General features: G+C 40.1%; 2 protein-coding genes across 2 annotated transcripts in view; one reads left to right on the forward strand and one right to left on the reverse strand.

The window, feature by feature from the left end:
• LOC136857345 (uncharacterized) overlaps positions 1-26,956 on the forward strand; it is a 280,832-nt gene that overhangs the window by 47,691 nt on the left and 206,185 nt on the right. The gene's annotated exons all lie outside the window — the stretch shown is intronic.
• LOC136857346 (uncharacterized) overlaps positions 1-26,956 on the reverse strand; it is a 68,447-nt gene that overhangs the window by 32,584 nt on the left and 8,907 nt on the right. The window contains exons 2-4 of the mRNA XM_067135954.2: positions 23,715-23,970; positions 12,178-12,334; positions 1,289-1,345 (exon numbers count right to left, since the gene is read on the reverse strand). Coding sequence (XP_066992055.2) covers positions 1,289-1,345; positions 12,178-12,334; positions 23,715-23,970 — 470 coding nt within the window. The remainder of the gene's footprint in view (positions 1-1,288; positions 1,346-12,177; positions 12,335-23,714; positions 23,971-26,956) is intronic.

The following is a 26,956-nucleotide window of genomic DNA, read 5'->3' on the forward strand; positions in this document are numbered from 1 at the left end:
CTTTTTAGCGCTTCCAATTCATTAGTTTATGACTGACTGGATAGGGTAGATGGTAAAACACTTGCCATGATTCATAGTTTGCTTAATAAGACTAGAGTTTGATGACATGGTCAATCAGATGAACAACCACAACTTTGATTATCCTACTGGCCCACCATCAAGAGGTGTAATAGTGCCCTTAGCAGTCACATTTGGGATTTGATATTCATAGCCAATAGCAGCCAGATTATCATATCTGCCCTTGGCTGTGATTTCTTTTAACCCATCACTGGTCATTATATGAGCATTTTGATCACAATGATTTGGAATCTCATTTTCATGGAAACAGAGAAGGTCACAACTTTGCCTCCATTTGCACCTGACTTTTGTAGTGTTGTCCTCTACCTGCTAAAAGCACCTGACTTTTTTAGTGTTGTCCTCTACCTGCTAAAAGCACCTGACTTTTGTAGTGTTGCCCTCGACCTGCTAAAATAATTTCTCTCAAAAGTACAGTAAATAGTTTGTCTTCAGAATGTTAGGCTTGATTTAGGTCATGCAGATGTGTGAAAATTTCTCTCATCACACAACTAACTTGAGGTGTGACTATCTTCCTGCTTAAACATTTTATTAAAAATGTATAGTTTATATCATTTTATATGTACCGAACCAGTGACTGCAGTTTGGGTCATGCAGCCAACAGTTTGCATTCGGGAGATATCGGGCGAGTTGGCTGTGCGGTTAGGGGCGTGCAGCTGTGAGCTTGCATCCAGGAGATAGCCCCATTGTTGGTAGCCCCGAAGATGGTTTTCCGTGGTTTCCCATTTTCACACCAGGCAAATAATGGGGCTGTACCTTAATTAAGGCTACGGCCGCTTCCTTCCCACTCCTAGGCCTTTCCTATCCCATCATCGGCATAAGGTCTGTGTGTGTTGGTGCAACGTAAAGGAAATTGTAAAAAAAGTAATTTTATGTATTTGGGTTTACAATATGAGTTAGGCAAGGAAAATTCTTAGCTATAGTGGAACAAAACAATGATGTAATATTTTACATTGCACATTTTAATATCTGATGTATATATGAAAAGTATGTTATTTTATTGCTAATGGTTTTGCCAGATAACATCATCTTGTAAAACTCAAGAGCGAGAAAATGCTCACGCACCACTCTGGCCATAATTTCTCTAATTAGTCCTATTATGGTGTAAGTAATAGCACTTTTGGCTTTTGAAACAATATATTAATATATTTTAAAGGGATTGTGAAACAAGCTTTCACTAGTTCAACTTCTTATTTATATTATTGTAACTTACCGTCTGATGGTGAGGAGGTGCTAGTCTTTTCATTTTCTAAGATATCGGTGGCCAGACCTAAAATATAAACATTTTACTTAATAAAATTCATATATTTGTGTTAATATATCTAACATTTTTTAATAACTTATGGTCTTCAGTCTGCCAAAACTAATTTTGAGTAATGAACGTACTACCTACAAAAGAAAACACATGGTAACAGTATTACACCTGAAAAAGAAACAACATAATTAGAATAGAATGACATGTTTTGTTATTGAAAGAACATCATCAAATTCTATCAAATCACACTCAAATATTTAGAAATGTGTAAACATTTATGTTCTTTTCTGTTTAAATACTTGAAATCTGGAAATGACTTCCTTTTTTCTCTTTCCAAGCATACTTTTTTTTTTTTAAATGTGTGTAAACTGGAGATATTTAAAAGCTCTTCCCTACTGATTGTTATTCTGATAAGAAAGTAATCATAATTATTCCAGCTGTAACATTTTTGGGGGGGGGGGGAATAGCTCAGCAGCTTAGCAGCCAAGGTTAAGATGTTGGAGGTTGTGGATTTGGATCCCACTGGTGTCTGGCTGACCATTTTTATTCTGTACTTAACATCTCTTCAACACGTACTATATGTACGGAACACAACCTAATAGGTTGAAAGTTTATTTTGATTAGAATGCGGTTGTGAAAATTCAATATTAGTTTATATTAACTTTGTTACTCAGAATTTTTCCTTGAAGGAGGATTACATTTCCCCTTGTCCAGCTCCTGCCAGGTCGGGGTGTTGACAGCACTTCTCCTCCATTCTCTCTCCTTCTACCACTCCTCTTCAGTAATTGTATTGCAGTCCAGTCTTCTCTTTCTTATACAGTTTTCGACAGAGTCCATTCACCTTGCTCTAGGCCTCCCTCTTTCCTTCTATTTTAGCCTCCAATACTTGTTTTGATATCCTTCCCTCCTCCATCCTCATAACATGCCCAAACCATCTTCATCCTATCACTCAGTTTTTCTATCCCTATCTCTTTTCTGACCTCAACATTTCTTACTCTGTCTCTCTTGTCTTCCCTACCAGACTCCTCAGGAACTTCTCACTGGCCTGAATTTTACTCTCATTTCTTGCTGTCAAAGTCCAAGTCTCTGACGCCTACATTATTATAAGGGTATAGTATATCTTGTACATCATCTTTTTACATTTCATAGGAACTTCTCTGTTCCACACCAGCTGCCTCACATTCTGGTAGAACATATTTCCTGCTTCGTACTCTTCTGCCAATCTCCTTATCCAACCTTGCATCTTGCATTATTTTACTTCCCAAATATTTGAAGTATTCAACAATCTCAAGGTTTTGTCCCCTGATACTAACGATTCCTTTTCCTTCTCTTCTTGTTATCATCACTGTTTTGCTCTTCTCCACACTGATTTTTGTACCAAATTCCTCAATTGTCATTTAAAGCCTCTATTTGGATTTGCACTTCTGTATTGATTCCCCAGATCACTATGTCATTTGCAAATAACAATATTTTCATATCCCCTCCATATCTTGCCTTTGTTTCTTTTAGAATTTCATCCATAACCTTATAAACATAAGTGGAGACAATACGCTTCCCCGTCTTAGTCCAGTTTGGTTTTTAAACCAGTCTGTTCTCCCCACTGGAGTCCGGACACAACTGAAACAATTCTTATACATTGCTTTCACTAGTTCCCTTGATTGTCTTCCACATCCTTCTCTATCAAGGGTTTCCCACACCTTTTCCTCTATTAACACCATTGTATTGCCTTCTCTAGATCGAGGAATACCGAATCTTTTTCATATTCCCACTGTTTTTCTATCAGTAGTCTCATGGTAAATATAGGGTCTATCATTGACCTGCCCTGTTGAAATCCATACTGCTCTTCTTCTGAATTTCTTTCCACCGTTCTTCTCATTCTCCTTTCTATTATTTTCTCCAATATTTTGGCTAGTCGTGACAATGTAACTCCTCGATAACTGTCACGTTACTTCCTGTTACCTTTCTTAAATACTCTTATTATTACACCTTTATGTGTTGTTCTCATCATCATTTCATCCTCATCACGACCCACAGGTCTCCTACGGGTGTCAAATCAAAAGACCTGCATCTGGCGAGCCGAGCAGTTCTTGAACACTCCCGGCACTAAAAGCCATACGCCATTACATTACCAATCATCAGGTAGTTGCTTTTTCCTCCATATGCACCTTAACGGCCTATATAACCAATGTAGACCAATAGGTCCTTCTGCCTTTATAATTTCCATACATTTCCGGTTTTCATTTGTTCATTTGGTTAACAGCAATTTCCACATCTGCTTTTGCAATATCACTCTCCATTTCAGGATCATCCTCATTTACCAGTACTCTCTCTTCTGCATCATTTCCACCTACTCCTCATCTCCTCCGGGTCTGTTATTACAATTTCACTTTCTTTCTTCACTTGTTTTGTGAGAGTTCTCTTATTTTTTATCAATCCATACAACATCCTTTTTTTACCTTTTCCAACTCTTGTGTGGATCTCTCCCAACGTTTTTCTTTTCTTTATTTACACTTACTTTTAATTTCCTGATACTTAATCTTACTTCTTCTTTCCTATCTCTATTCCATTCTTACCATGCTTTTTTTTTTTTTTTTTTTTTTTTTAAGAACCTCCATCTTTTCATTCCACCAAGGTGTCTCCTTTCCCTTCACTCTCACTGAAATTCTGCCACAAATCTTCTCTGCACAGCTTACAAATGTGTTTTTAAATTTGGTCTAATCTTCTTCTACACTTTCTATTTCACATAGGGATGTGCTGTTTTAATTCCTCCCGAGTTCTTTTATCTTTTCCATGAACCTACTATGCTGGTGTAGCAGGGGGAGACGTGATACTCCCACGAGGCTCGTCCCAGGTGGCAGATAGAGGGGTCCTAACCGGCTTGCCGGCGGACTTGAACAAAATAAAATAGCTCTTGCGGACAAAACACGCAACCCCCTGTGGGTGGGAGGCGCAGGCGAAGAATACACCCACGGTATCCCCTGCCTGTCGTAAGAGGTGACTAAAAGGGGCAACCAAGAGATGATCGAATTAGAACCATGAGACTACTAGTAATTAGTACCACCACGCAGGGAACATATGGGTCATTTTTACTTGCACATAGCACCACTATGTTATGTACAAAATAGGTTTGTGATTAGTAGCAACAGTGTGTGCTGTCGGCTTTTACAGTACCTGTGATTAGTACCACTGTATGAGTGACACCATGGTTCTGCTTTGCCTATTATTGTACCCACTATATGAGGAACGGGATAGTACGAGTCCCTGTGGTTAGTACACTTATGTGATGAACACCATAGGTTTGCGTTTCCTGTAAATGGTGCCGCAATGTGAGAAATAGGTCTGTGTTACATGTGCGCATTACATTACCTGTGAGTAGTACCATAATGTGTGGAATACCGCGAGTCTACGCTACTTTTGATTAGTACCGCAACATGTCAAATACCATGGTTCTACTTTCCTAGCAATAAGTACCATTATGAGGGGCCGATGACTTGGATTTTGGACCCCTTTAGACTACAAACATCATCGATTCAGTATTGTACTTTGGAAGCAGCCCCTTGGTCAGTAATACTATTGTTTTATGTCAGTTTCTGTGAATGTGAGGCATTGTGGATTAGATCCACTGATTGTTTTAAATTCATATCCATCCATTCATTCTTCGTCCTCATGTTTTGAATTCTGGTTAGTGGAGGATTTTGGACTTTTAATTAGTCATTATATTTCATCTCATTTCGTACCATTAGGGGCCGATGACCTAGATGTTAGGCCCCTTTAAACAACAAGCATCATCATCATCTTTTATCTTTTAATTTCCATACTTTTATTTTCTTCTGTCTTATTTTTTTTACTCTCACAAATATTACCTATACCATTACTCTGCGGTCTCCATCAAATGCCTCACCTGTTACATCCATTAACAGTTTAAGATTTATTTTCTCAACAAAAAAAATAATCAATAACTGTTTTTGTCCTTATTTCACCCCAGTCATATCTGGGGATCTTTCTACTATGCTTCTTTCTAAACCAAGTGTTACTCACAATCATTCCATTTCTCTCGCAAATCAATCAACTTCTTCTTTACCAATTCTGTCATTTCCAACCTGTGCATTGAGGTCTCCCATGACCACCACTTCCACATTGGTGATTATTTCCTTGAATGTCAAGAATTCCTCTATATTTGCCTCACTGTCCAGTTTGGGGTGCATAAACTTGGATGAGGTCTTTCACTCCTTCTTCCACCCTGTCATACTATGATTATTCTATCACTAACGTAGTCTATCCTATCCACATGTTCATCCAGGATTTTGTTAACAATCACTCCTAGTCCATTCTTTGCCTCACCTCCTCCATTCCAGTATAGGTGTATCCTCTACTCATCCTCTTCACTTCCTTTCCTCTCCACTTACCTCACTCAGTCCCATCATTGCAACATTCTCTTTCTCCTTAAAATCAATCAACTTCTCTGATTTTCCCACCTTCATAATATTAACTGCTGGTTGCCCACTTATCACAGCTCTCCCAGCACAAGACCTGCTCGTCGCTTTTAGAAGGATATGGCCTAAAATTTTCCGAGGCTGATAATTACCACCAATCATTTTAGGCTACTGTTACGATGGAATCGCCACTCCAAAAGGCATTTTAGAACTACTACTTCTTTGAGTAATTCAGTCTAATGACTGGTTTGACCTGTGATGAGTCTTCTCCAACTAGGTCGATCCTGTGCAGTACGTTTTGCATCTGCATAGCTCCTGCATCCTGAGTTTACATGAAATGTCATAATGAAAGTCTTTCTTGGTCTTCCACCAGGGCGTTATCTTCCAAAATTTCCATCAGCACATACCTATGTCGAAGACTATGTCCCATCCAAGAAAGTTGTCTCTTCCTAATCTGGCTCAATGGCTGTCTCTTTTCTTGGAGAATGTTCAATACCTCAGTGTTGGTCTTCTTCTCCACCCAAATTATCTGTTGCAGCAGACGCCAACACCACAGCTTAAAGGCTTCTAGCCTCTTAATATCACCCTTGGTTAACGTTCAGGTACCGGGCGAGTTGGCCGTACGCGTAGAGGCGCGCGGCTGTGAGCTTGCATCCGGGAGATAGTAGGTTCGAATCCCACTATCGGCAGCCCTGAAAATGGTTTTCCGTGGTTTCCCATTTTCACACCAGGCAAATGCTGGGGCTGTACCTTAATTAAGGCCACGGCCGCTTCCTTCCAACTCCCAGGCCTTTCCTATCCCATCGTCGCCATAAGACCTATCTGTGTCGGCGCGACGTAAAGCCCCTAGCAAAAAAAAAAAAAAATAACGTTCAGGTCTCAGCACAGTACAGAGCTACTGCCAGCAATTATTCAGGCCGCCACTTACATGGGCAACAGACGCCCTTGCAGCTGCCCCTAACATGGGAAACAACACTGCTGATGAATCGTGTACTCGTACTCTTCCCTGAGTACTGGGCTGCCTCTTCCCCAATCTCCACCGTTCCAAAGTCCATCTTCTTTGCTGTAGATCCGTTGAGGTCTTCACCCATAACCCTGCTGGGACCCTTACCAGATGCTACACACCGGGTCAGTGTGCTCTGGGGCTCGCATAGGCAAGGGTGCCACTCCCTGGCCAGGGCTGCCTCCGAAGAGGGGTCCCTACCTGCTACCTGCTTATTCCAGCTATTTCTGGGGTTGCTGGAGCCACCCAAGCTGTTTGATTTTGTTGTTGATGATTGTTGTTTAAAGGGCCTAACACCTATGTCACTGGCCACAGTCCGCTTTTGTCTGTGGGTTTAAGGCAGGGTGCCTTTTCCTGGTGTCACGTGATTTTTGAGATGAAAATCTCATCCCAGGATCAATCAGGATTCACACCTCAGGCTTCTAAAGGCGAAGCCAGCAACTAAGCTACTCCCCAACCAAGCTGCTATTACTGTAATAATGATTATTATTACTTTCTTATCACAATAACAAATCAACGGGGAAGAGTTTTTAGATATCTCCAATTTACGCACATCCAAAAAGAGTTTAACATCACCTCGGACAGAAAGAGTTCCTGACTCATTACAAAAAGGAAGACACATACATAGATGCTCAACAAAGCAACAAATGAAAGCCTCTACAATAATACACCTTTGCTTTCCCAATTTGAGTTACTGAGTACAGCAAACACCCATACCTTCAATACCAGATAACACGAACCCTTGCATTGAAACGTGCTTGAAGTTTTTGTAGCATTCTGTCTATTAATTCATCCAGGGGTAGAAGAAAATAGAAATAATTCAGTAGCCAGACCCTTTTTATCAGGAGCCAGCACATTTTTCGCAAATATACATTATGAACACCACAGGTTAGATTAGGATCAAGCTACGTATTATTTTTGAAATGTAGCCTTAAGTAGTATAGTCTCAGTTCATATAAGAATAGAAATGTATATTTTAAGAGATACTTACCCAAATAATCATCAGTCACCTTCAAGGTTAGCGTCTTTTAAAATTACACCAAATGTGCCTGTTTGATTTCCCACCAGTAACATTCAACTTGCTTAACAATGCAAACAAACCTTCAAAATCAGTGTAGGGTCTGTTTTTTTTTTTTTTTCCCAGTATGATAAGATGCCATGAACAATGCATTCATATGCTGTAACATATTAGCATTCATTTTCTTGACGCATCTCGCTACAAGTGCACATTCGGAATTTTTCATGAAACTTTCAGCCTCCTGCCGGCCCCGCGGTGTAGTGATAGCGTGCCTGCCTCTTACCCGGAGGCCCCGGGTTCGATTCCCGGCCAGGTTACAGATTTTGACCTGGATCTGAGGGCTGGTTCGAGGTCCACTCAGCCTACATGATTACAATTGAGGAGCTATCTGACGGTGAGATGGCGGCCCCGGTCAAGAAAGCCAAGGAAACGGCCGAGAGGATTCGTCGTGCTGACCGCACGACACCTCATAATCTGCAGGCCTCCGGGCTGAGCAGCGGTCGCTTGGTAGGCCAAGGCCCTTTGGGGCTGTTACGCCATTTTTTCAGCCTCCTGACACTTCGAGTGAAGATAGGATTTTTCGTATGTTTTAAACGTTTCCAGTTTAAATGCTCCTGAAAATCCGGATACACCAGGGTGCGAAATCAGAAATAAATGGTGGGGGAAGGGACATAGGGTTTAACTACTAGTGTTTTTTCAGGCAGTATTTTGCGGGGGGGGGGCTTAAATTTCTCCTGTAATTTAATCACCCCCTCCCTCTCGGACAAATGTAAATTGTAGATCTTTTTGTTTGAATTTTGTTGTTATAACGAGAATGATAAACATTAGAACATTATTCCAAACAGCTGAGAAGTTTTGAGAGGAGGCGCGATTTGTCCTGATTTATGGCTTTATTAGTGGAACCTTCCTCTATCAGGGCTAAGTTTTGACTGAAAACATTTGTCGGTTTGTACACTGCTGAAGTGAATATTGTCCTATTGACTACTTATCGGAAACTCACCCTCTACCAGAAGTACCAGTACAAGAGTGGTGTAAGCTCGAGCTACTTAGAGCAATGACAAAGGAGGAGAGCTTCAAGTAATTTATATTTTTCCCGAGTTTCAGATGGACTTGTCAGAGTGAAATATGAATAATAGGTTGCAGGTCCGGATTGCCACTGCTGCATAGTTTTATTGCTGAAGGTCTGGCTGGCATTGCTGATGTTTTCATAAAAATATGTACAGTAAAAATCATTAATTTCAGTCATAAATTATGTGTGTTCTACATTTTCCTCATAATTTTATATTGAAAGAATCCCCCCGGGCAATTTTAGTAGGGGGAAACTTTGAGATAAAATCCCCGAGGGGGGGGAATCCCTCCCTTTCCCCCTGCGATTTCGCACCGTGGGATACATCTTTAGAATGTTTATCGGCAATACTACGAAAGTTACTATATAATTTACACTTTGCAATTCCTTCTTCATAGCACAGCCACGGTAGTCATTCAAGCTCTGCATTGTGATCATTCTCATTCTTCTCTGAATCAGTAACATTCAACTTGCTTAACAATGTAACCAAACCTTCAAAATCAGTGTAGGGTCTGTTATTGTTTGCAATATGATAAGATGCCATGAACAATGCATTCATATGCTGTGACATATTAGCATTCATTTTCTTTACACACTTCGCTGAAAGTGCTGAAATTTCCGTTTGCCTGAAAATTGAAATTTCGACGTATTTTTGATGTTTGACCTATCATTGTTTTGAATCACGCTGGTCATTGTCGTCCTGAACTCTACAGTTGGCACTTCCATCAAGTGTTTTCTCACATTCACTCCCTTCTGTATCACTTTGTGTTACATTTAAGGGCCCTAGTACGAAGAAATCTGAAAGAGTACACTGTTTGTTACTCGCATCAGTCAATTTGTGCGGTTTCGTTCGTTTCATTTTGCCGATTTTCTCAAGTATAGCACAGAAACGTAAAATACACCAGCGTTAAATGGCTTCCGAGTTCGCGGGCTTCGATGTCTGATGCTACGTTGACACTTTTCCATAAACGCACAGGAATAAAAACAACCGCATTTATAAAGTGAAAACTGTTCAATACCAAAATGCTGTAATTAAATTAAAAGTATAAATATTGTTCGGTGAAAATACAAGAATTGACAAACACGTCATTCCGTATGTTCTAAATACAAAGAATGAATTCCACGGAAATTTATCAGCACTGCTTTGGCGGCAATAGCTGAGGAACGGCTAGTCACGGGAAGGATGGCGGTAATGTAGTGTTTGTGAAATTATTTAACGTAGTAGTTCTCTGCATTTCTCCATAACTCTGGTCTGATCTTTGTACTCTGCTACCGATAGCTGATCATCTGTAATAGAACTCGATGTGTTACGATATGTCCACATGAAAGAATACTTGTTTGACGGGTTACAACGATATCTCCCATGACCACTAGGCAGCTCCCTTGCGGAATGAAACGTCCAGTTCCAAGGTACGAAGAACAATTACAGAATTCAAGACTCTGCCAAAAGCACAGAAAATGTTTATTGCACATATTATAATATACGAGCTACAGAAAAAAACGTGAAACACCACACGACTTGTTACTTTGTAAAGCAATGTGAAAGTACATGTAAGGGAACTCTGGATTTCAAAAAGTAAATTTTCAAAACCGAATTTGAAAATTCAGGCGCCAGGTAAAAATTTTCAGGCGCCATGGCGACTGGGCGCCCGGTATTTTTCGACCCCTGAATTCATCATAGTAATGTTGGTCCAAATTGTCCCACTCCTCAATAATGATTCAGTGTAGATCTCGCAGAGTGGCTGGTAGGTCATGATTTCCATAAACAGCCTTCTTTAATTTATCCCAGGCATGTTCGATAGGGTTCATGTCCGGGTTACATGGTGACCACTCCAGTTGAGGGATATCATGAATTATATACATTCTTGAAGTCATTAACGAGAATCATACATGTATGAGAGCATTACTATCCATTAAGACAATAACTCGTCAAAAATGTTGGCAATATGGACTTGCTATGGGTTGGAGAAAGTTGTCTCTGTATTGTACAGCCATGAAATTGCCCTGCATGACTAAGAATGATGTACGGTGGCCCCACATAATGCTACCTCAATACTTCAGGGAACCACCACCTTGCTGCTGGACAGAGTTGTGAAGCCTGACCAAATTGCTTCAAAACACATTATTGGGACCCAAATTATAATAAAAGTTGTAATTTTGGTTCAATACGGACAAACAATGAAGTTTATTAATTTAACTCAAAACACATTGTCGACAATTGTTAGGAGCAAGGCTTATGTGACATTTATCGGTGAAAAAGAATTTATGCCAATATTCTGAACAGACCATTCAGCATAATGTTGGGCCCATCTGTACCACGCTCTATGATGTCTAAGTTCGAGAGCCGGGCCTCCTGATGAGCGTTGAGAGTGAAGTTGTCCCTCGTGCAACCAGTTTCTTACAGTTTGAGTTGAAATGTGGCGATCTGTGGCTGCCCAAAGATAATTATTCAGCATGGTGACATTCCATTCAGGGTTGTTCTGAGCTGAAATTTGAAGGTAAAGGTCATCAATTGCAGTTATAGCCAATGGATGACCTGTGCAAGGCAAGTCATCAACAGTTCCTGTCTCCCTGTACCATTTCCATGTTCGAACTACATTACCTTGAGTATCGCTCAAACGTTGAGCAACTGCCTTTGTTGACCATTCTTCTTGACATAATGTCATTATGCATGCATATTCACATGTTTACACTGCACATCATGCCATCTTAGATTCTCGCTATACTGCTGAGAACATACCTCTAATGCTTTCACACTAGTGCTATAACTTCAATTGAAATACTGCCTCCTGTTTGAGTGTGGCATTCTACCTGTGGGTTGGTGTACGTTTGTTTACAAACATCCTAAGAGCCATTCTTCCAGTCTGTATAGGACAGGCCAAGACAGCAACACAGTTAAATGACACTATATTCCACTGAGCGGTATTCATCATCATTTCCATGCTTAGTTTGCCTCTATAATTTTGTGCAATTGTCTTGCTTGTAATTTCACCTACTCCATTATCTGGAAATGTAAATAAAACTGAAATATGCTACTTGCATAAATTCATACATAGCCACTTCCTAGGAATGGTTTGAGAGTATCGTACCTTCAAAATTCTACAGAACAATCATTCCGCACAGACTGTTAAACTACAAACAATATGGCATGAAAGTGAAATTAGTAGATACATTTTCAATCAATATACTCTCACTTAAGGTCTGGTGAAGAGTAACATTTTCAGGCTTCAGAAAAATAAGCAACACATTTATACAAAATTAAAGTTTACAAAACAATCTTATTACACTATTAGTGATATATATTACAAAATTGTCTGATGAACTTACGTTCCATAGATTCCCATGATTGCTGCAGAACATCAAATCTTTTAATATCTTCTAGCGCTGCAACCACGTCAGTTAGAGTTTTTACGCTGTCCTGGGCAGCTGTCATTAAAGTGTAGTAGGTTTCAGTTTCACCCAAAAATGTTCTGTTAGTGATGCACTGAAAATGAATGGTTATATGTCATTGTTAACGGCAGATTTACAAAATGTTGCCAAAGATCCTTGGTCAATAAAATACCTTTGATTTTTTTAACATGGAGTTTCGAATGGTAGTTAACACAAAATAAATTAGGTTCTGGTGCTAAGCTTTGATTTAAAATTTATGCAGTTATATGTATTATAATATGACTAAAACTTTTATCTAATGGTATTTCAAAGTTATGATTTATAGTAAGACTGTTGAAAATCTTATTATCATAATAAAAAAAGCCTGGGTAAGGAAAAAATGAGAGAGGTAGAAGTCGCTTACCTAGTCAAAAATGAAAAAAAAATTCATTATCGATTAATAATAATAATAATAATAATAATAATAATAATAATAATAATAATAATAATAATACCCGTGTGGGGATTTACCGGTTACCTCCATCGGGCGCGTCCCATTGGAATTGGGGAAGCTCGCTGGCTCTGCCGCCAGCAGAGTCAGAGGGTAGTAGGGAAATACGAAGACTGGTAAATGACCAGAAGCCAGAAAACATCTTGAGGCAACCTCTAGGGCTAACAACCCTAGTTGTAAAAGGATGGGTACCCGTCCAAAGCAAAGTCAAGTCAAAAAGCATGATGGCACAACATTTCAAGAAACATACCCCAGGGGGTAAATCTTCGGATAAATCCCTCGTCGTGAACGCCACGGCGCACGAGTCTCGTTCGGATTCTGGGGGAGACTCGACAACATGCAAGAGACGAGTCGGAGCGTCTCGGTGTACCCCGAAGAGTCAAAAACTCAGGCCAAAATCTAAAACCTTTCTAGCAACTTTCAACATAAATTCACTTACACAAACTGGCAAGCTGAAAACTCTCACCAAAGCTCTTCACGAAAATCAGATATCCATAATGGCCCTACAGGAAACAAGGTACCCATATGAAGAGATTTTTGAATCCGAAGGCTACCGATTTTTCAAGAGCAAAGCGCAAAGAGGAATCCTTAATGGAACTGTGATGCTTGGAACCGCGTTTGCTGTTAGAACCAAGATCCTTAAATCGGTTGCAAATTTCGAACCTGTGAATGACAGATTGTCTATACTCACAATTAAATGCGCGAACAAAACCTACGCCCTAGTTAACGCACATGCTCCTACAAACGATAAGAACAAGTCTGATCCAGACGAAGTTGATAATTTCTGGGACCTACTGGATGAAAAATTAAACAAAATCCCCAAACACCATGTCAAGCTTCTTTTGGGTGACTTCAATGCCCTACTAGGTTGTGAACAGAAGTACAAGAGAGTTATAGGAAATTACCCTGCTCACAAAAGAACCAATCCCAACGGCAAAAGACTGGTGTCCATTTGCGAAAATCACAACCTGCAGGTCATGTCGACCCACTTTCGCCATCTACCCAGAAAGCAAATGACTTGGCGTTCTCCCGTCCAAGCTCTCGGAGAGTTCCAAATTGATCATGTTGCAATCTCCAGGAGAAACAGCCCTGAGATTATGAATGTCAAGGTAAAGAAAGGCATCAATGTGGCCTCAGATCATTATATGTCTCTTATCAAATTCAAACCAATTCCCGCAAACACAAGGAATACAACCAAACAGATCACACGCTTCGACAACGATAAACTTCGGCAAAGGGTCGAAGAGTTCCAGGAGAAGGCTAGACCAAATGACACTGACTTTAACAACGCCAAAAGTCTCCTTGTTGAGGCCGCCAAAGACGTTACAGAAATCAAGAGAGGCAAAAAGCATGCCTGGTGGAATGGTACCTGCGAATCAGTCCTCCAAGAAAGACTCAATGTGTGGAAACAGTACTACTCTACGAAATCAGAAAATGATTGGGAAACCTACAAAACCCAACGTGCCCAAGCAGCTAGGGTGTTCAGAACTGAGAAACGTAAATACGAAAAATCTCTCATTGAAAAGATAGAATAAAACTTTAGGAAGAATGAAAGCAGAGAGTACTACAGAGCCTTCAAACGCAAACTCACTGGCTATAAACCACCATCTCTATGCTTTGAGCGAAAGGACGGCACACTGGCGACATCAAATGAAGAAAATTGCAGCATTCTGGCAGATTACTTCAAGAATTTACTTAATTGCTCTAAACCACAAAGCCCCATTGAGACCAAGGAACCCTTACTCAGGTACCCAGATTCCAGACCATCCGACAGAGATGAAATCAAGCGCCACATTGCCCGTCTCAAAAATAACAAAGCGCCGGGGGAAGACTCAGTAGTAGCAGAACTATGGAAATATGCCCCAGAGGAATCACTTGATATCTTGCAAAAGCAAATAGAAGAAATTTGGAACAAGGAGACCCTACCCGAAGATTGGAAAATAGCTTTGATCCATCCATTACACAAAAGAGGCAGCATGAAGAACAACAACTACAGAGGAATATCTTTGCTACCCGTGACTTACAAAATTCTATCACTTGCCATCCTGGATCGTTTGGAAGCACAAGTCGAACATCAAATAGGTGAATACCAAGGAGGGTTCAGAAAAGGTCGCTCAACAGCTGAACAGATCCAAAATCTCAAAACAATCACCAGATATTGTACACTAAGGTCCAAGCAGTATGTGTCTGTCTTTGTGGACTTTAAGAAAGCGTACGACTCCATTGACTGGGAAGTCCTGCTAAACATCTTAAATGAATTTGGAGTTGATTTGAAACTGCTGGCATTAATTAGAGCCACCCTGACCGATACAAAATCCAAGGTGAAGTTCCACGGATGTCTCTCGCATTCCTTTGACGTCAAAACAGGAGTCCGACAAGGTGATGGGCTATCCCCGATACTCTTCAGCTGTGTTCTTGAAAAGATCATCAGAACCTGGCGGGTGAGATTACAGGAAACCAACTACAGTCCATTGAGAATAGGAACCAAATCCAAGGGGATCGCAACAGACTGCTTAGCATTTGCCGATGATATTGCTGTTCTCTCAAACGACATAGAAACCGCTAGAGCTCAAGTTGAAATTTTAAAGGAAATTGCCAAACAAACTGGTTTGCAGATATCGTTTGAGAAAACAGAAGTAATGACTAACATCAAAGAGGCTCCACCAAAACTCCATACAAAATACGGGGACATCACCCGAGTAGACAAATTCAGATACCTGGGTGAGATCATCATGAAAAATGGACTGGACAAAGAAGCACTTCAGGAGCGAGTACGCAAACTGGAAATAGCCTACCAAACATCCCGCACAATCTACAACAAAAAATGCCTTTCCCAAAACACCAAGATACGTCACTATGAAACAGTTTTGAAGCCAGTAGTTCTATATGCAGCCGAAACCCTGTCTCTAAATGCCAACAAAGGACTCCTTGAAGAACTGGAGAAAAGAGAACGCAAAATTGTGAGAGGAATCTTGGGATCAAAGTACAGAAATGGAATCCATCAAAAGAGATCCAACAAGGAAGTCTACAGCAAAATAGAGAAAATTACTGACACAATCAGAAAAAGACGGGCACAATTTTACGGTCATCTGAAAAGAATGGACGGAAGAAAGTTAACTAAAGAAATCTTTCACTTTTTTGATTCAAACCCCAAAACCACAATTCCCTGGTTTAGAAATATCAAAGAAGACCTGCAAATGCTACATATCTCAGCTGAAGACGCCCTTAACAGAGATCTCTTCCGCAAGAAAATATTGACGAACGGGCTAAACCGAGACGAGCAGCCGAAGAGAAGACACGGTGCCCCTTGGACAGAGGAGCGTAAGCAGGCCCACTCACAAAGAATGAGGGAAATTTGGGCTCTAAAGAAGGCCAAGTTCAGTGTCAAATGCAACAAGTCTTAACGTGGTCCTTGATGGCCCCAGCGAATTATATATAATAATAATAATAATAATAATAATAATAATGTTATTTGCTTTACGTCCCACTAACTACTTTTAAGGTCTTCGGAGACGCCGAGGTGCCGGAATTTAGTCCCACAGGAGTTCTTTTACGTGCCGGTAAATCTACCGACACGAGGCTATCGTATTTGAGTACCTTCAAATACCACCGGACTGAGTCAGGATTGAACCTGCCAAGTTGGGGTTAGAAGGCCAGCGCCTTAACCGTCTGAGCCACTCAGCCCGGCCATTATCGATTAAAACTCTGCACATTGTATCTTCATCATTCAGGTTGGAAGAAGAGTCCTGTGTGATGACACTTATTTCATAACATAAAAGAAGTTCATCTTACATAATTTGCATGTGCTGAATATAAGAATAACAGTAAAGGGTTTGTAACACATAATGTGTTTGAGTTGTAGATATATGCTTGCTATGGAGAAAATACAAGCTATTCTACATATCAGAACTATATTGAACTACATCTGCTATACCAAACAACTCATTAAAACATAACTAGGTTCCTGATCAAATGAAATATGGTTAAGTTAGGGACTTACTAATTTTTCCTCGTGTAAAACTGGAATCCTATCTTTTCAGAAAGCAGCTATAACTAGGTACCCGTTATATCTGGATTTCATCTTCCTTGATACAACATTTCCATGGTAGCGTCCGGCTCCATGGCTAAATGGTTAGCATACTGGTTTTCGGTTACAGGGGTTGCGAGTTCGATTCCCCGCAGGGTCAGGAATTTGAACCATCATTCGTTAATTTTGCTGGCATGGGGGCTGGGTTTACGTGTCGTCTTCATCATTTCATCCACATCATGATGCACAGGTCGCCTATGGGAGTCAAATCAAAAGACCTGCATCTGGCGACCCGAACATGTACTCGGACACTCCCGGCATTAAAGGCCAGCCATACACCATTTTATTTTTCAGGTTCATGGTAGTATTATCTTGATGAAATTGTTCACCCTGCTCATCAGTTAGTCTATGTTCATAAAGAAGTAGCCCACATGTTTATGTAACAAGTGAATCTTCAGCTATGTACAACACCTTGTATTCTGATATTTTGTCAGTAACTTTTGTGTTGATTGGCAGTAGTTAATGTAATTCCCCAAGAATGCTTTGATAACAGATATAAAAGATTTTCATGCTACCAATTCTCTCTTCTGTTTTTTCAAAATTCTTCAAATTTAATATCACTGTGTTTTGGAAAATGAGTCCTGAAGCACTGCAAGGCCTCACAATTTTAAAGCTTACATACATTTTTCATGAGACTTAGTATGATGTATAATGCAGCAATATGTACACTCAACTGCAGAAAAGTTGCTATCGCAGATAAATACTTTCTTTCAAAATCCTCTTGTTTGAAACAGGGCAAACATATTGTGCATGTAGTAGAATTTCAAGTATCATCTTTTCAGCTACTGGCTATTCACAGTTTATGAATATCCTCACATTTCAAGAATGTATAAAATTAAGTATTTCTTTGCTGGCCAATGTTTGTGTGATTTAGTGCACATTTGTTTCACTTGAAGATGTTATTTAATATTTCGCTCACAAGGAAAATACTCTTCTGGAATAGACCAGTCTCATACCTTCAGGGTTGCCAACAGTAGAATGTAAAATGATCCTACAGACTTTAAAATTTTGGATCCCCCACAATACTATGAAACGTTTTAGAAGAAGGAAAAAATAAGCATTTTAATGAAGACAACCACTGCATTTTATTACTCAAATCATCAAAATAATGATGAAATCCTGAAGATTACAAGGTGACTTAGGATCACCATGATTAATCTTCTTGGGCATTAATCTTGGCTTTCTAGCCTAAGGCCATTATCTCACTGTCAGATAGCACCTCAACTGCTGTCATGTAGGCTGAGTAGACATCAAACCAGCCCTTAGAACTAGGTAAAAATCCCTGACCTGACCAGAAATCAATTCCGGGACCTCCCAGTAAGAGGTGGGCTTGCTATCCCTAAACTGCAGGGCCAGTATATATACAACATACCAATCTGAAAATGTCACTATAATTATCATACACTCAAGCCTTTTAAAATTAAAAAAAAAAAAAAAAAAAAGCTCCAGTGTGTCACGCCAGCTGGCTTGTGAGTTGAATCATCATAACTTTTGAATACTTGGCCGACTAGTGCGCCATTGAGACACTAATGCAAGCTTTCTTTGTGAGACAATGCACCAGGGGAAATTATGTGTCTCCACTTGTGTACATATTTTATTACGAAAGACAGGGAGTAAGTTTAACATTGATTCTTCATTATAAGAGTCTATTCAGTTTTTGTATGTCAAGAAGTGTATATTGGTTTTAAGATGTTTTAATATTTTCACTAATTATAAGATTTATGTTCCTGAACATTAAAAACAAGTTGGGCATTTTTAAGTGTCAAATTCAGCAACAGCTTGCATCCGGGAGATAGTGGGTTCAAATCAAACTGTCGACAGCCCTGAAGATGGTTTTCCGTAGTTTCCCATTTTCACACCAGGCAAATGCTGAGGCTGTACCTTAATAAAGGCCACAGCTGCTTCATTCCCATTCCTAGGCCTTTCCTGTCCCATCGTCGGCATAAGACCTATCAGTGTCGGTGCGACGTAAAGCAAATAGAAAAAAAAAAAATATATATATATATACACACACACAGTTCACTAGATTGTGTGCCAAAAGATTGAATTCAATTCCAAACCTCTCCACACTGTTCATGTGGAGTGATGGCATATGATACTGTTGATGGCAATTCGTGCATCAGATGGGGACATTAAGACTTGAGCAGACACCTTAGTGTCCTTGGATAGGAATAGGCTATGTGTCAACACTGGGTTTAACCCTTTCCCTACCGAGCTCGATAGCTGCAGTCGCTTAAGTGCGGCCAGTATCCAGTATTCGGGAGATAGTGGGTTCGAACCCCACTGTCGGCAGCCCTGAAGATGGTTTTCTGTGGTTTCCCATTTTCACACCAGGCTGTACCTTAATTAAGGCCATGGCCGCTTCCTTCCCAGTCCCATCGTCGCCATAAGACCTATCTGTGTCGGTGCGACGTAAAGCCAGTAGCAAAAAAAACAAAAACAAAACAAAACAAAACACCTTTCCCTAACTCATTATCATCCTACATTCCAGATGTACACGTCGTCCGTAGGTATCAAATAGAAAGACCTACACCAGGCAAACCGGACATGTCCTTGGTCTCTCTCGACACTAAAAGCCATAAAATAAATAAATAAACAAAAAGGATTTTCAAGTACGTTTGGGGAAAAAAAAACCCAACTAGCTGGATTCAAGAAGTAAAGAAAGATTTAGAAAGAAATAATATAAGACAAGAAGAAACTTTAGACAGAGAAATTTTTAGAAAGAGGGTAGTAAGTATGGAAGGATTCCAAGGAAGATTGAACAAGAAGCCTTTTGCGAAGTGGTTCGAGGACAGAAAGAAACAGCATAGTGAAAGGGTGAAAGAATATTGGAAGGAGGAGAAGAGAAAACAACAAAGTATGAAGAACTGAATTAAAATTGGCACGTAGTCCTTAGCAGGCCTCATTGTAAAGAAGAAGAAGAAAATAATGGTAAATAAATAAATAGATAAAACCACCTCGCTCCTCATTTTCCTCGTGCGACTCTTCATTGATGCCTGAACTTGCACTGACAGTTGAGGGCAGAACTGTTGAATCTTCAGCCCAAAGGCTGACTGGATCCCCATCTACATAAAGGGCAAGTCCCACAAGGCTAACAGTCACATTGTTCCCGAATGCCCACAGAAAACCCAACTTCGATGAACAGATAATCAGATTGAAAATCATATTTAAAACAGAATTTACCCCTTACAGTAAGTGTTGAAAATTCTCTCCCTCAGCCTGCAGACCGTAACGTGTGACGATATTCTGATTTACTCTCTGCAATTCAGCCTCATGAATCTTCAAAATTTTGGGGCAAATTGCACTTTTCATTTCTTCTGTGCTAAGGGGATTGGTTCTATACACGCTATCTTTCAAACTACCCACAAATAGAAGTCGCAAGGCATTATATTGGGAGTGTGAGCTGGCCATAAATCTGCACTAATTATTCTGTCCCAAAAAACATCTCTCACAAAATTCAATATTCTACTATTGTTCAAAAGCAAGCTTGTAGATTTACATAGATATTGGGATCATAGCCATTGGGACCTCTACCTTTGGATCGAATCTGAACTACAAGGACATGACTTTTCATTGTAAAAAAATCCATCCGCTTTGGCTGGGATTTGAACCGCAGGCACTATGTACAGAAGCCAATGTTGACATAACTTGGCTATCATGCCCTAATATATTCACTTACTGCAAGACCATGATTAAATTTAACCCTCTGTCGGCCGCGCTCTAATTTCGACACGATAAGTCGCGCGGCATCTAGGAGGCACCGGTGTGTTCTTAGTTTTAAAAATACATCTCCTGTAGACATGTTTGGAGATAATTGAGTTAAATAGTGTTGACAATCCTTTTACTCTTATTTCCATTGTTAACAACAACAATAAAGTCCTGCAGGTTGTTTTATTTCGTTTCAAATATTACAAGAATGCTCAGTGTCATATCTCTTAGGTAGTATTTATTTCACACACAATAATATACACAACAATAGCATGATATACTGTAACCTTGTTCACAGAATTTGAAGTAATAATAATAATAATAATAATAATAATAATAATAATAATAATAATAATAATAATAATAATAATAATAATAATAATAATAATAATAATAATAATATTCTACGGACACCTACACAGAATGGATAACAACAGGCTGACAAAGAAAATTCTAAATCTAGCTCTAACCCTGAAAATCCGCAACAATTGGTTAGCAGAAATTCATGAAGATCTACAAGAAATGGGTATTGAGGACGAAACCATTCAAGATAGAATGAAATTTAGAAGCTTAGTAAACAAACATAAATTTGCAGAGAAACCAACAAGAAAAAATACAGGCTGGACAGAAACACGCAGAAAGGAACACAGTGAAAAAATGAAGAAATATTGGGAAGAAAAGAAGAAGAAACATTGTGCAAAATAAGTTCAAACGCGCTCCACAGCTGGGCACAACGAAACAAAATAATAATAATAATAATAATAATAATAATGTAAAAACGTAAAAACTACATGTAGTACAAAACTAAAGAAAAAAATACAGAATGAACTGTTAATCTTTCCCAAGTCCAGATTTTCGAAGCATTTGTGACAAATCATTCTTTCGTATTCCAGGCAGAAATGTTTCTTACACTTCTTGCAGCTGTGCCTTGTCATTCTAGTGATCCTTTTCGGTTTAGCAAGCTTGTAAGTGTCACATAGTTTCTTTTCAACAAGTGGAGGAAGGGTAGTTCCAGTGGCTATTACTTCTTTGTCTTGCTCTGCAGGTTGGTACTTTTCAAGTTGGAAACACAGTGTCGAATGAAGACCTGATGGATTGATTCATGCTCCTTTGCCTAATCTCTTCACACTAACTGCTCAGATAGTGTTCTCAGAAACAGCCTCCTCCTACAGACATTCATTCCGTTCCCAATAGCCACTACGTGAGCATTTACCCAGCCACATTCAACATAGCAAAGAAAATAACTAGTGGTCAATGTGTGGTGTTTCGGGCTACGTTTTTAACTCCCACACATTTTATCCACGACATCTACTCCACCCTTTGTCCCCTTGTAGCATGTCATAATTATAGGTTTGGCATTTTCTCCAGTTTCATCATCGAGTCATCATCTAAATTATGACTGGAAATGAGCACGACAATTCTGTTTTTCTTAGGAACAAAGGAGACTAAAGTGGCATGTTCATTGAAACCAAACATTGATGACTTTACTATCCTTTGTTTCACATTCGTAAGCTCAGCTGGCAGACATCTTTTATTCTTTCTAATGGTGACGACATAATAGGCTGTGCCAACCACTTAACAACATCTGATGGTTTATTACTGATATGAAACAGCCCCTCTGGCTGTTTCCCTGGGTAAATTTCCAAATTATGACAATAGAATGTTTTTGCATCCACTAGGGCGTATATTTTTACCCCGTATTTGGCTGGTTTTGATGCGATATACTGCTTAAACCAGCCACAATAGGCTTCCAGCTTTTCATCTATTGTTACAAATGCCCTGAGGGAATAGTTCTTCTTACAGTTGTCAACAAATGATTGAAATACTTCCCAGATAGCTGCCAAGTTGTCTAACTTCTTACGTTCCTCTCTTGAAACCCTGTCGTCAAGAAGAAAGCAACAAAGCAAACATTGAAAACAATTCATAACAAAACGGAATTTTTCCACTTCATTCCCGTCCGTGTCCTGCAAGTCCTCAAGCATTGTTTCGTTGGAATGTAAAGCACGAGCCAAATATAAAAGTCCTGTGAATGCCTTTATTTCAATAATATCAGTCATTTTCGCATCTCTGCATCAATTTTGATAATGAGACAATGTGTCTCATAGTGCAATGGCACTGCCGGTGGCTCCAAGTAGCCTATGCAGTGGCCTCCATTGTATGCACTAGCCATGCGTCTTGGTAGGTGTGCTATTTACCAACTGATGAACCCAACTTAGCACAGGGCGAAACGCTGGCAACCAGGAATGAGTTAGCTGGAAAATTTATAATGTCCAATAACGGACCATTTATATTGGTATTATGTAACATTTTGACAGTTATAAACAATTTCCAACACTCACATTCATCTTTTACGTGACGTGCATTACCAATAACTCCTAGCAGTTTGGTGAGCGAATTATGTGGGGGGTGTTTTCTTCCTATGATTAGATTTAGGGTGCTTACCCCATTTTGTGTTTCAATCCTTTCCTGTATAAAGCAGGATGTCCCTGAGAAGAGGCTCATCTTCTGCTCCACTTTCATCAGTATCGGAGTTGTCTTCTCTGCTCTCAGCCGGAAGATCTTCAGCATTAGTATCACTATCCTCTTCAGTCTGCTGCTGTTCGTCAAATCATCAGTAAGTAAACTGTGCATTAATTTCAAGTCACTAGGATTGTTTAAATAGAAAAACTGACGGTTACTGGCCATACTAAAAACACAGAAGGTTTAGGTCGCGTGGCATCCGGTAAGCGCCAACGTTCAGTATCCCAACACTAAAGTTATCAACAATGAGAACTTCTCAACTGCATTGTAAGACACTGGCAGCTATGAAGATACTGTGAGTGCAGGTTCACCAGACGCATGCGCTCTGATGTAGGGTGCAAAAAACTAGCGCTAGCGTCTTCTGGATACGGTGCGACCGACGGAGGGTTAAGAAACAAAATTACTTCTGAATGTTAAATTTCTTAGGGATATGCGTTGCCTGCAAGTTGGGTTCACACAGTGAATCTTTTTGCTCTGAACCAGCTCTGACCTGACAGATCATTTACGATTTAAAACTGAGAGATGCTGTCCGTCGTCATACTGGCTGTGTGAATGACAGGTGAGCACAGGGTAAATAAGACATGAGATCTTGACACATTTGAACAGTAGTTACAGGAGGGTTGCTAACAACAAATACTGATGTAAGAGCAAGGAGGTATTTCTTCTTACCCCAACTGTTTGTGGATCCAACTGAAGCTTAAAAGCTAAATCTTTCCATCCTGGAATACTGATGGAATCAGCTGTACTGTCCAACATTCGACATAGATCTCTCAGAGCTGGCCTCCCTTTGATATCAAACAGCCAGCCAATATGAATGCGTTTTGTTTTGTCTTTCAATCGAGGCAAATCTTCCACAATATCATATTCTTCATGTCCTTCTTGTCGCAAGGCTGTGATTTTTGGATTTTGTTTTGGCTTTCTAGTCCTGAAACAGAAATTGACATGAATTACATGATGCATAAGCACTGATGAGCAAGTGAATTAGATATAGCTTGATGTTTTGGTGAAATGGCGCTGCAGAAGGCCCACGAATGTTCTAGTACAGTGGAGAACATGACTGTGATGCCATCAGAGCTCTTACTGGCTGTGTAACAGATGAGCACAAGGTAAATAAAACATGAGATTTTGGAACATTAGATGTTAATCGGTGCTAGATGTACGGGCCATTCCATCACTGTAGTCGTGCAGGCACTGAGTTCTCCACAGGTTACCATGTCAAGAGTGTACTGTGAGTATGTGGATTCGGGTGAAACCAATGCCGCCAGGGTTAACTACTGTGGTGTACAATGTGTTGATGTGACACAGGTAGTAAGATGGTAAGAATGGACAGATGGGCCACAGTGCAGTAGGTCACTTGCATATTCATGCTTGGTTACAATGAAATATGAGCAGCCAGAACTATTTCCTTGGTAAGGGATACAGAAGCCACCGTCCTACAATGGTACCTCTGATCACTGCACATCACAAAGCACAGAAACTAACACAGGCAAAGGAAAAGCACCACTGGACCTCTTTAAGCATGGAAAAATGTCACCTGGACATATGATTCGAGATACTATTTGGTACTTGCCGATGGCAGGGTACGTATGCATTGCCAAGCACATGAGGCAATGGATCCCTCTTGCCAGCAGGGTACAGTTCAGGCTGGTAATGGTGGAGGCTATTTACATGGGATGAAATAGGACCCCTGGTACATATGCCACATCCCTTAATGGCAAACTATACCGGAACCTTCTGTCAGATCACTTCCACCTATTTATATGCTTCCAGCACCCTGGCGGAGACCTGTACCTACAGCAAGGCAGTGCCCCGGCCTATCACTCCAGAATTGTGCCTGGTTGGTTCGATGAGTACTCCATGGACATGAAGATGCTTGCTTTGTCCCCAAGGTCACTTACATCTCAATCCTAATGAGCACATCTGAAAGTTCGTCCAAAAGGGATGTGTGTACCCTGAGCTCTGTTGTGACCAATCTCCATGCATTATAAGAGGCTGAGCAGTGGTCATGGATCAGTATGGCTCCCCAATGCTTTTTGAGTCTGTGGCAAACTGCATCATCATCATCATCATCATAATCATCATCAGAGCAAAAGGGGATAATACATGTTACCAGTCAGGTATCACTAATTCAGCAGCTTATATACATGAAGCCCTTTAATATCTCCAAATGTACTTGTCAGATTTGTAAAATAAGCACATCAATGAACTTGTCACTTGATTCTTAGTTGTTCTATTGAGTGAAATTAGTTTTGTCCCATTTAAAAAACCAAAGTTGCTACTGGTTTCTTGCTAATTATCTATGTGACGGCAACGAATTGGACAGTGTTTTATGAACTCCTTGATACAACTTAAGAATTTGAAAACAGAATGTCTATATCTTTAACGAAGCAAAGTCATCTTCTTACAGGCCATGAAGGCCCTTGGAGGGGTGAAAGGTAAGGGCTTCCACTATCCGTAACCTTGGCGCTTGATTGAATAGAGTGGTTAGCTCTACGCCGGCTGCCTTTGTCCCCAGGAATTAACCTGGTATTCATTTTTGGTGTAGGCTGAGTGAACCGGAAGTGGAAATCTCGTACCCACGTCCTTCCGGGCGCACCAAGCACACCTTTACCACCTCGGCTAGGCAGCCCCTCTATCCTTAATGAATCAGAAGATATTTGAGGTGAACAAACCCTGTATATAATATACATACAAGAGAAAAATTATTTAAAAATTGCAACTGTCAGGTTTTAAATTTGTACTTTTGGGAGAGTTTCTAAATATTCTATTTAGAGCTTATTTGGTCAAGAAAAATTAAAAACCAAAACCATTACTATTCCACTCAATATACTCATGGTGACAACAAGATTGTCATTCTTCTACACATGTTTCCATCATTTTATTCCCTGCATTGCTGACATTACAAACCTGTGTTTGTGATTGGCTTCAAAGTATTAAGTTCTGATATGCCTCTTTGTATAGATATAACTATCAGATTGAGACTCAGATCTTTAGGCATAGATATCTATGCCTAACGTCATCTTCAATACGGAACAATAATGAGAGTTGTTACTTGTAACTTGTAACTCAGATCTTTTTCGGGTGGCACTTCCGTATCCGGTGGGTAGACTTAGGGAGAAGAAAAATTTCATAAGAATGATATGCAATGATACCTTCACATAAAAACGATATGCAATGATACCTTAAGTAGTAAAAAGGAAAGATCCTTCCTTTACGCTTGCCAGGAACCCACCATCCCACCCCTAGAAGTATGCTTACTTATATAAAAAAGAATTAAAACCAAGGCTGAATGCAACCATTTGCCGCGTCCCCATTGACCGGCCAAGGTTCTGCTGTGTTCTTATTTGCCGGCCAAGTTACATATTGTTTCCAAAAGAGCTTACATCATGTGCAAATACAAGGCTGCCATATTTGGCAAAGTAAGAGAACCGCTAATTTGTAAGTTGCCCAACGGTTTTGTCACTAGCTGGACCTAACCAATCCAGATCAGTGGTGTTGTCAGCGGGATACTTGAGGTCTAAGGGCTGCTTTGCGGCTCCAACCTGGGGGCTTATTCTTCCAGAACCCCTTTGCTTGCCTCCAGTCCAATGGTTTTGTTACTAACTGGGCCTAACCAATCCGGACCAATAGTTCTGTCACTCCCCAGACCTAACCAATCCAGCCCAATGGTCTTGTCATTAACAATGCAGACGTTGGTGAGCCTGCTGAGTGTTAGGAGACGTCATCTGGGCCAGGCCATGTTGGATCTCTAGCCTAACTTCCGCCCACCGGGTACGGGTACCCATTTTTTGTTGTTCCAATATTTAACCACATTTCATCCATACACACAATGTTTCTGCCTTCTTTCCTGAACTTCATTTAGAGAAGATTAATACTAGGATACAATATTCTCTCTCTCAGTGAATCCTCCT

Source organism: Anabrus simplex, chromosome 1 (assembly GCF_040414725.1).
Source record: "Anabrus simplex isolate iqAnaSimp1 chromosome 1, ASM4041472v1, whole genome shotgun sequence".
Lineage (NCBI taxonomy): Eukaryota > Metazoa > Arthropoda > Insecta > Orthoptera > Tettigoniidae > Anabrus > Anabrus simplex.